Source organism: Castor canadensis, chromosome 7 (assembly GCF_047511655.1).
Source record: "Castor canadensis chromosome 7, mCasCan1.hap1v2, whole genome shotgun sequence".
Lineage (NCBI taxonomy): Eukaryota > Metazoa > Chordata > Mammalia > Rodentia > Castoridae > Castor > Castor canadensis.
Window position 1 is genome coordinate 51,709,246 of NC_133392.1, and position 16,252 is coordinate 51,725,497.

Consider the following 16,252-nt stretch of genomic DNA (forward strand, 5'->3'; position numbering starts at 1 on the left):
AGGTGGTTTTATCTAGTCACCAACTTGTCTAATGTTTGCATTTTGAAGGAAACTGCTAACCCCAGAGATATTCTGAACTTAAAGATATATTGCTCTTCTTTTTCCCAATTGATGTAGAAAATTCCACATGACTAAAGACTTCTATGTTATTTCTGAAATTAAACTTGGGCAAAAACAAATTCAACCTAGAGTTTTGAATCTGACCTGAATTCAGTATAAACAGAAGTAGATACTACTTTAATTTTGTATGAATTTTTTTTTTTGGGTGGTAGGCAGTTGTGGTTCTACCACTTGAACCACACCCCCACTTTTTTGCTTTAGTTTTTTTCAGATAGAGTCTCATGTTTTTGTCCAGGACTGGCCTTGGACTGTAAGCCTCATGTGTAGCTGGGATTACAGGCATGTACCATCATGCCCAGCCATGGAAACTTGGGGACTGTTTTGTTTTTTTTTTTACATTTTTAATAGTACATATTAGTTGTACAGGGTGTTCACTGTGACATATCTATATATGCTTACAATGTACCTTGGTTAGGGTCGTGACCACCATCTCCCTACTCTCTATTTAAAATGATTGACAAGTTTTAATGTTCTATCTTCATATACATATAAAATTCATAGATTGTATTTAAGTCCCCCTCCCCTAACAGGACTGGCAAAGGCCTCAGAGTTCTTCAGTCTAATGATAAGGTAAGGAAGAGAACAGAATGCTTAAGTGATTGATCTGAAGTTACAGAGTTTGGGACTTAACCAAGACCCCCCATCTTTCCCAGTTTCCAGGTATTGCTCCTTCCATTTCATTACACTCCTTGAGCTCTCTTAAAAACTACTTTGGGGATGGTGTTCAAGTGGTAGAGTACCTGGTGAGCATGTACAAGGCCATGGGTTCAATCTCCAGTACCACACACACAAAAAAAATCAAACCACTATTTTCATAACCAGCACAATCCTATCTTCTTTAGCTTTTACATCAAACTAGTCAATGTAATAATTACTCACTCTAAAATTCAAAGTATAAATATGATTAATGTCTTCCTCTTTGTAGTATATATTTCTCAATCATTTTAAAGTATGACTGCTATATTGAAACTATTCTAGGAATGGGGGGAGGAGGGATAAAGGAGAATGATGGAGGGAGTGAATTTAATTATAATATATTGTAAGAACTTTTGTAAAAGTCACAATATACTCCAGTAGAATAATAATAAAGAAGAAAAAAATCCCAGGATTGCCAAAAAAACTTAAAAAAAATATGGTTGCTAATGGAAAAAAAAAGCAATTCTATAAACACACACACATACATTTTTAAACAACAATGAAAGGAATTGGCTATAAAAATATTTTTATAGAACATTAACAGGATCTGGACAAATATTCAGAATTTTGACTGAATGAAATCATAGTACACAGCACATTTAATTATCTCCAATTTCTGAGCCAATTACCTAATTAAGTGCTTAGGAAAACAACATGGATCATTGCCGTTTCCCCTAAAGTACAGATTTGCAGTGGGATTGCTAGGTCTTTTTCTTCCACAGTTTATTCACTTTAAGCTAATCTCCTTCCACTTTGATTTTCAAGTAAGGCTTTTTATCTACAACCTACATTCCTTGAAGACACCAACCACTGATATTAGGGGTTAACATCCCAAATTAGAAGAGTAAGTTTTGCCTTGTACATTTAGGGAAAAAGGAAGAAGCAAATCACTTAGAACGAGCTAATCTCTCTCAGGATTTGTAAACACTACTCCTCTACAATTCATCATCCATGTTCCTCTCCAGTAATATATATTTTATTGTAAAATATATTTTATTGTAATATATTGTCATATATTTTACCATGATCACTGTTTGGATTATTCCAACTAACTCCAAAAATAGATTTGTACTGTACTTTCTAAACTCCTGTGTTAGAAATGTGCAAAAGATTTTCAACAATGAGTTTGGGGCAGAGGAGAAATTCTGTCCTGGTTATAATGTATTTCAATGTTATCTCTTAGCATAGGTCTAGCAGAAGGCACATTTCACTGAGAACAGCAGGTCCTCATTCACACTCTTCTATACCCACTCTCCTGTGGGATGAATGCTGAGAATCATACACTGTGTGAACATATTTTCTCATGTGTGCAATGAACACAGTACCTCCTCAGCTCCCTCACAGGCTGACCAGAGGAGACATGAGGTCATTCCCGTCGAAAGGAGGAAGGAAGTTCACGGTATTCCACATCTCTTACCTCATCTAATCCTCACCACAACCCTAGAAAGAGCAAGTGTGGGGCTTTTGTCCTAATTTTACAGATGAGGAAACTAAGGCTCCCCAAATCAAACTAACTTGCCAAAGTTCTCAAAGCTGTCACAGTTTGTCCTCAAGTTCTAGACCAGAACCGTGCTTCTTGGCAGTATGAACATACAGCCACTTCTTACTATCAGAGCACTTTTGTAGTGCCTGTCTGCAGGCTAAGAGAGAAAGACTGCATTTTGTTAGGGTGGTATAGAAGTTATGAGCTAGATTGCTTATTCTCAAACTCCAGGTCTGCCCCATACAAGATACATAACTGTAGGTAAGTTTATTTCATTCTTCAGTACCACATATTTCTTACCTGTAAAATCAGACTAATAATAATACATATAACATTGTCAAGAGGATTAAATGTGTTAATAAGCAGAGAGTCTTAAGAATGGTGCTTGGCATTTAATAAACATTTTAAAAAGTTAGGTATGATACTATTCTTATCTACATTTAAAGATATATGAAACAACTAAATCTCAGAAGGGCATTATGGAATAGTTTGGATAGAAAAAAACCAAGCAGACCTGAAGGAATCAGTGAAGAGTGGGTGAAATCAGAAGGTGCTAAATCAACTGGTTCTCTTGATGGATGTAAAGGGGTTGGAGAAGTACTGGCTCAGAGCAGGCTCAGACTGCAGAACCACAGCAGGGCTGTGCTGGGTGGGACTCCTAGGATAGCCAGGCTGGTGTAACATGATAGGCACACGAAGTATATAACATGACATGTGCTAAAACATGACAGAAAAATATGGCACCACACTATTGATGACAGAGACCTGGGTAAAACAACTATCTCTTCCATCTCAGCTTCTCTGCACACACACACACACACAAAACAAAAAAACCCCAAAAAACAGAAGGAGCAGGCCAAGTTCAGTTCATAAAACAATCACTGAAGTCAAGCCATTTCTGAGGTTCACCAACGTTTACTTGGGTAGACCACTTAAAATCTTCTAGATAATGAAAATTAAACAATACAATGACTTTAGTTTGATTATTTGGAATGTTCTCAATAAATACAAGCTCTAAAATAATCAAATGTTGAGTATCCTCTGCTAATTTTTACGCTTATGACTTTTGTATCTAAGTTACTACCATGGCTTAAAAAGTTAACATAACAAAATAAGATGTCTGAGGATCAAGATTTCAATACCTTGAGTACCTACATGTAAAACATACAGATTTAAAAATTGCTGTTTTCTCAATTTAGTCTCTTTATACTTTAGCACTACTCCTAATATAAATAGAAACAGAAAAAATGATTCACAAATAGGTTCACAGAGAAGGATATTAAAGATTATTACCATCCTCATTCAACCCATAAGTACATATATGCCTTTGAAAGTGTTTCAGCCTATTATGTCTGTATCTGTTTCATTTAGTTTCTTTGATAGTTAAAAAACATTTTTCTATAAATTTTTATTATTTTCCACTGAACATTACTGTTTATTTTTATAATTGCTTTATTGAGGTATAACTGATATACCATAAAATTTACCATTTTAAAGTACAAAATTAATTCAGTGATTTTTAATATATTTACAAGCTGTACATATCAACCTGTACCTAATTCTAGAAACTTTTCACAATCCTTAAAAGAAATCCCACACCATTAGGTAGTCATTTCCTATTTTTCAGTCCCCCTCATTGCTTGTTCAGCTATGAATTTACTCTGTCTCTATGGATTTACCTAGATTGTACCTTTCATATAAATGGCATCATACATGCATCCATTTATGACTGGCTTCTTTCACTTAGAATATTTACAAGCTCCATTCAGTTGTGATATGCCTAATTTTTTAATGTCATAAGAAACCCATAATATATATGCAAACAATGATGCTTTCAATGATGAGGATTCACTACTTGAAAGATATACCCAAGAAATTTTCTAATGATTAAATGTACTTATAAGGAAACACTCTAGATTTCATAGTCTGAAATGTAAGTAGGAAGACTTCCCTTTAAAAGAAATTTAACTTAGATGGTCTATTATTAATAATGACAGTATAAAATTCGGAAACTTTCCTCATACTACTGATCATGCAGATGACTGCCATTGTTAAAGGGTAGTCTTTCTCTTTCTTCATGAGACTTTAATGAAATGAAGTAGGTGTTTTTTGACAGTCTTTCTCTCTTCTCCAGTTGTGCTAACCACTCACTTTTTCTTATATCATCTTTTCTCTCTGTGCTTTCTTGATAAGAAGATTAAGTCCACACCAGTCTGAGACTGACCCTCAAGGTACTAACACTGTTAACACTTCCCCAATCTCACTCCCCTCCTAGAGAGACTCACTAAATCCCATTGGATTGGACACCTGATAGATGGGGCTCCCCAGGCAACAGCAGAAAATGCTTGGAAATTTGTCTGCTGTGAAATCAGGCTCTGAATGTTGGGATCACTTCTGCTCTAAACTCAGGAGATTTGTTTGCTTTCTTTTAAGGATAATATAAGGCTGTTTCTCATTAATACTGGCAGAGGCTTCTATTCAGATAAATAGAGGATGGCTCACCAACAATTTAGATACAGCACTGCCAGGTCTTTCTATGGTTTCTTCAAATGATTTAGCACTAGGGGGAGGCAGACCATATTTAGAGTAAATTCTCAGTTCTTGTTTCCCACACACCCCCTCACTGATACACACAATCCCAGTTGTTGCCAACAGGGCAGGAAGACTGAGACCAGACATGGTCTTAGACCTTGTTCCTCAATTACGAGTACCTTTTCTACCTCTGCATCACTGGATGTTACAGCTGACCAGGTCTTTGTATATACCTAGTTTAGTGCTTTTCAATATATGCTTTGAAATAAAAAAAATGTGGTAAAATACATATAACATAAAACTTCTATCTTAACCATTTAAGTGTATAGCTCAGTAGCATTAAGTACATTCACACTGTTGTGCAATCTCTAGTATTCTTTGCATCTAAAAAAATGGAAACTTTATATCTATGAAGCAATTCCCCATTCCTTTATCCCTTCCTCCTCATAGCAATCACTATTCTACTTCTGGCTCTGTGAATGTGACTACTCTAGGTACTTTGCATAAGTGGAACTATTCATTATTTGCCTTATTTTGATGGCTTATTTCACTTAGCATAACTTTCTTAAGGTTCAGTTATGTTGTAGCATGAGTCAAACTTTCCTTCCTTTTGAAAGGCTGAATAACAGTCTAATGTATATACACTACATTCTGCTCTCAGTTTAGCCATTGTTGGACACTCAGTTGCTTCCACATTTTGTCTATTGTCAGTAATGAATGTAGGTGGGCAGGTATTTCTTGACATGCTGATTTCATTTGTTTTTTTGGTGTAATTAATGGGTCATACAATAATTCCTCTGAAGAAACACCAAACTTTTATTTTTGCTGCATAATTTTACATCTCCATCAACAGTGTTCAAGAGTTCTCCTATCTGCATATTCTGGTCAACTCTGTTTATTTTACTTGATAGATAGTAATGGGTATTAAGATATGGTTTTTAAATTTATATTTTCAGATTACTTTTCAAGATCTCCATTATTTAATAAAAATGAGGAAATAGGGCACTGAAGATAGAAAGAGTAAATGCCTTTTTGTATCATCAGAATTTGTTAGAATTCTGCTAAAAAACTGATACCTATTTAGACCAAGCAAGTATTTGGTTTATTTGAGAACAAATATAATTACAATGGGACAAAACTACTAATTATAGGACCAACTCTGTGCAGGTCTTCTGAGACATTATCTCATTTTATTGAGTATTAATACAAATTCATAGATGAGCAAGATCAAGCTAAAAAGGGTTACATAGTCAGCGTTTTTGCTCTGCAATAAAATATTTGACATAAACAACTTAAAAGAAGGAAAAAATTTATTTTGACTCATGGTTTCAGTCCATAGTTGGCTGAATCCCTTCCTTTTGATGTCAAGGTTAAGCAGAACATCATGGTGGAGAAGATGCGGTGAAGCAAAGCTACTCACTTCATGGTGGCCGGGAAGAAGAGAGAGAGAAAGAGGAAGGGTCCAGGGACAAGATATATCCTTCAAAGTTGTACCTCCAGTGACTGAATTCCTCCATCCAGGCCCCACCTCCTCATATTCCATTTAGCTAGAAATCATTAATGGATTAACCCACTGATGAAATTAGAGCCATCAGGATCCAATCATCTCTCCAAAGACCATAAGCTGGCAAAAGGTTGCTTTGTTATAACACAGATAGCCAGTTACTTTTAAATGAGCATTAACAGTGACATCTCTAATAAAACAGGAAAAGAAACCATGAGTTCTTATTTTAAGATGACAGTTAAGTTCACCACTATTAGATGCTGAATATTTTTATTAGCATTGAATATTCAATTTCCCTTTGTTTGGAAATTGTATGTCAACAGTGTTTTCTGTGTAGAGACTGTGCTATTTGGATTCAGAGATTGAACTAATGATTTGACATAAGGTCATCAATTTTCTAAATGTCAAGTGTTCCTTGATTTTTAAAGATTCAAAAATGTATTTAATTCATCTTGCAACTCTGGCACTGGTAGACAACAAATAGTTAGCTGTATGAGGGAGGTTGCTGTCAATTGTGTTCTTGGGATGACCATGGATTAAGTGCAAAGCTCAAATACACATTGCCTTTGATGTCAGGATATTATAAACCATACATTCTGGGAATAGTTTACTTGCTTTGTTGTTTTTTATGTCTTATTTTACTTTCCTGTTTCTTCACTCCAAGCTACTTTAGAGCTGTGTGGCAACTCTAACAACTAGGAACCAGAGAAAGCAGCAACAGCTTTTCATTGCTATGGGATAACCTGCAGTGCAGTGCTCAGGGAAGGGACCAAGTACCTCTGGAGAACAGCAAGTGTGGAAAATGTGCCAGAATGTTCAGCGGAGGGTCAGTCCAGGACACAGCAGCCCCACACTGTTATTTGCACTCAGTGAAGGGAATGAAAATTCTACAGCTAATGAATAATTCTTTTTTAAAGTGCAAATGAATAAAGTCAAGCTCTGCTAACTCCTACCTTAATGGAATTTTATTTCACAGAATTTCAAAATAGGATTTATTCGGGTCATTTAAAAATGTGTTCAGAGCAACAATTTTACAGCAGCCCTGCTGGAAGCAAGACACATATTCAAGGAAGAAAACAGAAAGAAATATGTACCTTCCAACTTCTGAGATTCTTTTTCTTATTGGAGTTCTTCCTGTCTCAAATAATGGTCATCTTAATTGCTCTTCAAAGGCTGGCAGACACCACTGCAAATAGTGGAGCCCAGACATTCTGGGCAGCAACACTTCTGACGGCGTCTAGAAGTACTTCAAAGGGCTGCCATCACGCCATCATGTGTCTAGAGCCTGTGGTCATGTGTTGTTGGTCAAGCATGCTGAGTGATTTAAATGGATTATTTTATTTAGTCCTCATAATGATGACATGCATCAGGTACTACTACTGGATCCATTTTATGGATGATAAAGTTGATGCACACCCAAGAACATGTAGCATAAGCTTCAGGGCCATTGTGGGACTCCAGTAGTGACTGTGATATGTGGTCTAACTCTGCCACTATAGACATTGTACCTATGTCTGCTGGAAAGGAGGGAGGCTAAAAGTCACCTCCATCATTATCAGAGAAGGTGGCTGGGCAGGAGAGAAGGGCCTATGGTTGTCACACATCTTTCTCTCTCAGATGTTAAAAAATCTGCAGGCCAGGTGATGAAGAGACTTGGTCCAGACCACATCCGTGACCAATGCCTTATCCAGGGAGGGTGTTGAGGGGTCCAACTTCTCTCTGCATGCTTCTGCCAATTTGAAACCCTTAGGATAAGCAACAATATAGATCCCATACAATATAGGAAGGTATTAATGAATTTCAAATATACAAGTGGATTTAACATAAATACATTTCTTTAAAAAACATATATAGGAGGTTCTCCACCGAGTGGAATTTAGGGTTTAAATGAAAAAAAGAAGGTGAGATGGCATGGCATGCTTATAAGAATATACACAATGGTATATCAGCCCCTCCCATCTGCCTACCCTGTGAAAATCTGCTGGTTTTGTTCCTCCCAAGATGTTAGTATCATCATGGAAACAAGCATATGTGGTGCGTGTAGGGGCCATTTGGCTACTTTGCCATAACTCACATTCCTATGCTAACATTAACAAATCCCCATTTTCATTCAAAAGAGGATTTATAACCCATTTTAGGAAAGTCTTTGTCTTTAATGCTACTTAAGTGTAAAGAAATGTGTGTGTATATTTGGTTCTTATAAGAATAAAATTGCAAGTAAAAAACAGTACAGGACTGTTATGAGTGGTTTGTATTTTCTTTAATTTTTGTTAAAAAACAAATTGTGTAAAGGGGGAAACATTTTAAACATGTGTTTGCAAAGATACCACTACATAAACCAAAGCAGAGTCTCCAGAAGCCCTTTATCCTTGTCATGAAAGTCAGCCGCATATGGGTGGTCACCCTTACAACACTGAGCCTGAGGCCCTGCTGCAAACACCCTGAGTCAACAAGCTTGGCAGTAGCTTCTGGTGACTAACCTTTTGTTCTAGGCCTGTCTTCTAAGGTTATCTACACAGGTGAATAACAGTTCTCCTCCCACTCAGGTAAACTTGCCCTGCAGTCTCTGACATTCAACACTTGAGTGTGACTTCAAATTCTATTAGAATCTCATTATTTTTCTTCCTAGTGTAGTAAATCTCAGTTTGAGAAGCAGCTCCTAACCCCATGGGAGGTTCAGGCTGAGGAAACAGGAGTCTGCATGGTTTGGGAGAGGACTGGGGCTCAATGAGAACAGGTCTGCACAGGTGCTTATACCCAGGAGCAGGGATCAAGGAGGCCTAGAAATACTGTGTTCTTTCATTCTTGAATCCCATCAGTATATATTTAGTCTCTCCCAGTGCCAGGTGCTGGGCTGTACTCTATGGATTCCAAAATGGGTAAGATGACACAGGTGTGACCCCAAGGAATTCAAAGTCGTGCATGTGAGGTGAAGAGCAGGATGTGGGAGGGAGCTGTAAATATATTTTTATTACATTTTGACTTTAGCCTTCATAGACTGGTTGAGATACTAAGTGTGAAATCCTGACATAGAAGCAGGAACTTCTTAAATGCTTAATTATAGCTTTATAATCATTTTTGCTATAAATTTCACCTGCAGAAGAAAGGAGGGGAAGGTATTTACTGAGTACTTATTTTCTAATGGTACAGTTCTTGATGTTTTTCATCTGCAGCACACTGGTTGAATGGAATGATGCTGGTCTGACAAGGGCACCCTTGCATGACAGGCAGATTAAAGGCTGGCAGCAAAAACAAAGGTCTTGCCTTCTTATAAAAGACCTAAAGTACAAAGTGAGGAATGTTTTTCTACAATAAATGCCTCTCTCTTCTAAAAAAGATCTAGATAGTAAGAAATACATTCTCTGTGGGTAGCAAGTCTTCTATTGGAAGGTTGAGAAAATTAAACTTGAGTTAAAGTCATCAGCACAGAGCTAAGCATGAGGTGAGCACCCAGAGACCAGATGGAAAATGGAGACAGCATTGAATAAGGCATCTCAGCTTTCCCTGGGCTCAGGTAGGAAATAGAGTGTGCAAAATGGACACCACTACATAAATAACATGATCTCATGAGAGTGGAAGTACAAGCTGAGGGGTTCACAGATGAGGCCAAGGGCTCACCTTTCTTGGGGGCAAGTTACATCTAGAGGAAATTATGACATTGAGGGGAAGGCAAGCCTATGACAGATGATGTCATAACTTTGTCCAAGAGAATGTTCTTCAATGCTGGAGAAATGTTTAGTATTTGTGCCATCTACTTACAGTAGTCACCTGCCATGTGCAGGTATTGAGCACTTGATATGCGCTTGAGGATGAAGTCATAAGTTTTAAATTAAATTTAAATGAAAATTACTACCCCTTAGCAAGTGGCTACTGAATAAGATACTGACATTTGAGGTATAGAAGAAAGAGTCCTCCCTTCTTGCTGGGGTGCAAACGTGGGCAAGAGGCCTGAACTCTGACTAGGAGAGTCATGGTGAAAGGATTCTTGCTGGCAGCAAACAAGATAAATTGCAACACTGTGACCTCTGGGGCCTCAGAAAGGTGGTCACCAGAGGTATCCAGGAAGGGGGTCACAGCCTGTTGACTCAGCGGATGTTCAAGATGCATCAGCTGTCTTTATGCTTAGAACTCCTTTCTTCAATTTCTAAACTTTTAGAAGAGTCCTGTTTGTTATTACAGCTAGATTTAGTTGTGTTTGGGGGACATAAGAGCAACATTGTGTTATATGGTTTTGTACCCTGGTGCCTGAACAAATTTGTAGAGTAAGGACTGAGTACCTGAGTATTAATAATAAGTACTAATAGAACAAGAAGTTTACTCAGGTAACTTTCTGAAACTTCAGGTCTAGTTCATAGTAGATGCTCTATAATTATTTCTAAATTTAGTTTAATTTAGAAATCTCATGGTAATGTTTATCCACAGACATTACTTGTGCTGAATCATGTTGGCCTTCTGTTTGGGAAGAACATAAACCTAACACTTTTATTTCTCCACCAATAGGTTAAATGGGTCTCATATCTAAAAATATTGCTCTCAGGTGGGTGCCTATAATCCTAGCTACTCCAGAGGCAGAGATCAGGAGGATCTCTGCAGGCAAATAGTACCACCAATAAATAAATAAGTAAATAAATAAATGAAAAAAAGGGTTTTCTCTCAACACCAAAGAAAACCATTAAAATAAAAATAATGCTCTCATTTTCTTCCAAAATTAAAATACCTTAAGTAAGTTATCTAATTGAGTACAAATGTGATCCAGCTCCTATCAAAACATATGATTAAACATCTGATATTTGAGAAAGCCCAAGTGACTACCCCATATTAACCAATTACTGATATGTGGCATATATCCAAATTTAATCCTACAAATTTAGAACATCATAAAGCTGAATACCTGTCTGCAGTCTCTCCTGGGCAAGGTATCTTCACAGATGAACTGTCCATAGGTGGTATGGGGCAATAAACTAAGCTGTTTACAGCATAATAATTAAAGATATTATTAGCTGTGTAATTCACTGCTCTTAATAGGATTCATTTGCTAAAAATCATATTTGGGTTATTTTATATACAAAAAATTGCCTCTATAGAAAATTGTAAGATTTCCTTTGTCAAAAAGTGAAAACTGGACTGGGGGTCTAGCTCAGTGGGAGAGCACTTGACTAGTATTCATGAGGCCCTGGGTTTGATTGCTAGTATCATATACACAAAAATATAATCCGTGCTTTTATTTCCACACACATCAAAACTTTTAAGGCCTACATTTATTATACAACTGTATCTCCTTGCATATCCCAGCTGTTTGGTGATACTTCTTTTGTTTCATCCTCCCAAGATTTACTTTGTATGTTTTATCTATAAACCACCTAAAATCCTTTTGGAAACATAAATCCATAATCCAGTGAGAGGCCAAACCATAAAGTACTAAATAGCAAGACTAATAGAAATATGCTTTATTCAATTTTCTTCTCAAAATGGGAATCTGAATAATAATTTACAAGAGAAAGGTCAGTCATAAGAATGGAGATTAGGTTAGGTGGTCCATTATATTTGATGGAAAAACTCTTAGTCTGCAAAGTATTAATCTATCTTCCTCAATCAATGAAAGGCACTTTGCAGATATTCTCATAATATGATTTGGCCTTTAGTTTTTCCACTGCATACATGCTCCTTGCTGGCATGCTAATCAGTACCATCTGTGGTGTGTCTTAGTTATATTCTCTTTCCCAAGAGAGCTAGAAGGATTTGCAGAGAGCAAGGGTTGTGCGTGAATTCAGGTGGTGTCAACGCCATCTCAGCAGACGCAATTCAAAGGATGCTGATGCTGCACTGCATTTAGAAGTCACTGCATTAACTCCTGTAGGGGACCCAGGAGGCTGAACAGGTAGGTCCTCTCCATGGCTAATCCCAAATGAAATATTGAAAATGTCAGATGGGATATCTTACACACACAGAGCAAAAGCACAATGTGAAAATCAAAATCAACGTAATAAAAAAAATTTAAGAAAAAGCCTTAATAAAACCGGTAAGTGTGCTATAAATTAGCTGCCTGAATTGCTCCTCAGAGGCATAAATTCGTCACTGGCTGGGATCTGCTTTATTGCTGCATAAATTAGCGAGCATTACCAAGAAGCAGAGAAAGCAATCCAACCCTATTGTATACTCCCTTTAGTCACACTGCATTTGTTTCTGCCCCTTATCTGCTTTGGAAAGGAACATCTACTGCACTGCACAAATGCTGTCCTTATTCCTCTTCTCTAGCTTTCTCTGCTAGCAGGTAGCTCTGGGTCATGTCCTCTAGCCCACAGCGTTGGCAAACTCTGAGAGATGGCATCTCCCTTCTTCAATGTTCTCAATCCTCCACTCCCTCCTATTCTCTGTGATGGTCAGAAATCAGAAATCACAGCCCCTAAGACAAGTTGTTGTGGTGGTTTTGCAATTGGCCTCTAACCATCTCCTATACCTCTACCTAAACGTGGTTCTGAAACACATGATTTATGGTTATAATTTGCAGCCAGTTTTTGGAAATGAAGCTTAATGATCTTCACTGTTCCAAGCAGAGAGAATTTGATCCCATCTATGTTTCAGGGCCTATTATTTCATCAGCTGCATTTGAGAGAGAACTGTGACCTAGAAAGACCGACCCCACTGAGGTTGTGAAGGGAAGGGCCTCTGCAGCCTGAAAATGTAGATGTTGGACTATTAGTAATGGAGTTACTAGAGATTTGGAACCTAAAATGGATAAGCTGTTTATGAAGAGTTCTTCTCAAACACCCTAAAGCAAGTCATTCATCACCAACAAGAGAGAAGCAGGACTTGTCGGGAGTAAGCAACAACACAGCCTCCCATAAGTATAATCAAATTCCACCACAGCCCTTCAGCTCACAATGCTGTAAGTCCTCATTAGTTATGAACGATTGGGAAAAAATGCTTTCTAAATCAGTGCAAAGTCTGAATTGTAACATATTTTAAGCAAAAGCAGGCATGAGGTGAGATAATAGTAATGCAGGCAAGGTAACAAGGCAGGTCTGAGGATTCCAGATCTCTAATCAGTAAAGAAGCATCTTTTGTAATTACCACAGTCATTGTTTTAATGGAAATGGATGCTTTGGATTTGCTTGAAGAAATGTGAAAATACTGTAATTTGCTTAAGCATTCCCCAATCTTCTTATTTAAGAACATCAGGAAATTTCTGAACAATGGCACAAAGACAAACTTCAAACACCATCTTGACATGAATTTTCCAAATGTCCTAATTAGAAGATGTGACTTAATGAGGTTTTTGTTATGCTGTGAATTACAGAAATAAAACCAGAAGAATGCATCTTGAAATGAACTTTGTTCTAACAATGACATGCCCCCTTTATACTTAGATTAAAGAAATGCTTAACTTTGTCCTTCAAAGAGTCAAAGTAGGCCTTGGATCTGTCGGGTCAAGAATGCAGTCAATGTAGTGAGAGCAGAGCTCTAGAGTGAAAAGAACTGACAGGCGCCTTCCAATCATTTAACACAATAAAGGCTTTCAGCAAGCTGATGACAATGGGGCAGGAAATAGCATTTATATTAGCACAATCTGAGCTCCTATTAATTTTTATAGAACTAATGAATTATAAGAGGAAAAGAACAATGAACTCCTTTAAGGTGCCTAAGGGGGACAGAGTACTGGAGTGGTTAAGAGCTTTGGGGCTGAAATTCTGCCTCTTCTGACCCTCTACCTCTGGGACTGCAGAGCAGTTACTGCCTGTAAGACTTATTTTCCTTTTCTGGAAAGCAGGAAATTATACACTTTTCTTCATACAAGAATAAGTAAGATAAAAATACTTAGGTTGGCATTTCCCACCCAGCAAGTATTTAAAAAATGGTATTACTTTTATTGCTCTAGTTAGTACTGACATTGTGTCCTATCTCCTCTCATCCCATCCTTCTAACAAATGAGGTTTTAGCAAAAGTAACACCTCAGATGTTATGTTCAGCAAGCACCCTCTGCTGTAGATGATACATCCTGCACTGATCGTGATAAGTGCTTTATATCTACTATCTCTTAATTCTCACAGTGACTCAATGAGAGCGAGGTGATAATGAGGCAGGCTAGGATAGTGAAAGTTGGGACTTAGATGTCAGTTGCCCAGGGATGGCCCAGACCACCTGCACCTGGCCAGGAACCGCCCATGCCCCGCCCCACTCATTGATTATTGGCTGGGAGTCACCGGGTTCCTCTCTTCCCAGAGATTAACATAAGTTTTAAAAGTACCTGAGAAAGAAAAGCATGCTCTCTTGGCATCCAGATTCCACCTGGGCCACGCCATGCTCCCCTTTGTATTTCTCCTCCCTTACATTTAACAAACTCCCTTTATGCCCATGTGTTCTGCTTGGATTCTTCCAAGCCAGAGTGCAAGAACCAAGATCTTTTGGAAATACCTTTTGCCATTAACAATATCGCTTTATTATGGCTATTATTTATTTTCATAATTTCTATTAATTCATCTTACAAATGAGGAAACTTGTATAGACAGAGAGGAGTTAAAGCCAAAATTTAAATTCTAGGGTCCGAATTTTGAGTGTGGACTTTCAGCCACCACTATACTATACCTGTTTCCAACTTCATTTCTGCTTGTGACAATGACATTTCTGATGATCAAGCTAAGCACTGGACAGGTCTTTTACATTTAGAGCAGTATACTATGTTTGGATGTCCAAGCTGCTGTCCAGTGGTACACATGGCATTCTAGTTCTTTCTTAATGAATGTCAGTTTACTGAGGCTATAGAATTGTATTACCTCATGAAAGTTTGTTTGTGGGAGACAAAACTCCAAAGGTTGGGAAACTTGAACCTCATATATAGACATTCTGGCCCATTACCACTTGTGAGGGAAGGACCATGATCACTAGAAATCTCTAACACTCTCCCAAATTTCAATGTCGGGGACTGTTTGTCATTCCCAGGCATGATTATGTGAATGGCGTAGTCTCTACATGTGACTGTCTGTCACCTACCCATGTCACACCCTGATCATAGTTTACTCTTTCAGCTAGGAAATAGACACGTCATATAAAAGCAGGAAAATGTACTAAGGCAAACAGAAAATCATAGCTTTCACAAATTGGAGGGATGGTTGGACGTCACCTGTCCCAACCTCCTGCTTATGCTGGGAAAGGAGAAGTAAAAGTCATTTTAAATGATGTAAAGGCATTACATACTGCTATGTTCTTACCCGTGCAGTGAAGTCCACAGCAGCCGCTCGGTTTAACAGCAATGTGGCTACATTGATATTTCCATAGTGAGCAGCTATGTGGAGCGGAGTGAAGCCACTCTGTGAAGAAAACACAACAGACATTCAATTGATTCCTGCCGGCCCCTCTTCTGACCGGTTAATATCATAGCCGTACCCACCTAAGTAGGAGGAAGCAAAATATGCTGAGATCCACATTCCATTCTGTACTAGGTTTCCATCAGTGCTAATTTGTTCATAGGCTCTCTAATAAACCTCACACTCATAGGCAGAGGAACAGCCAAGGAATATTCAAGGGTAGAGATTGATCAATTTTAGCAATGTAGTAATGGAACAGTATAGAAGTTAACATTTCAAAAAGTTCAAATAGTAATGATAAGAATATCTTTATAGCTTATAGAAAGCTTGATTAATACTACTGTTTTATTGCAGATGATAGAACTGGTCATTGAAACTCTAAACAAAATTCGATTAGTTTTGTGTATTCAATAGAGATTCAAATTAAATAACAATAAATGCCAATTTTAATGACCAATGCAATTTTGAGGGAAAGAGGTATTATCACAAAGTTGGTTTTTTGTATAATGGGTGATTACATTCCATAAAGAGTCTAAAAGCTGATTTCTTTATTAGCGAATGCCTATTCAGTAACACATTTCTCTGGGTGTTTTTACATGATGGTCATTTTACTTC

The 16,252-nt window shown here is 37.6% G+C and overlaps 1 protein-coding gene across 11 annotated transcripts in view; it reads right to left on the reverse strand.

The window, feature by feature from the left end:
- The window catches only part of Ank3 (ankyrin 3), a 618,024-nt gene that overhangs the window by 177,358 nt on the left and 424,414 nt on the right, over positions 1–16,252 (reverse strand). For all 11 annotated transcript variants that reach the window (XM_074078910.1, XM_074078911.1, XM_074078912.1 and 8 more), the window contains one exon: positions 15,542–15,640. In XM_074078910.1, the coding sequence (XP_073935011.1) occupies positions 15,542–15,640 (99 nt within the window). The remainder of the gene's footprint in view (positions 1–15,541; positions 15,641–16,252) is intronic.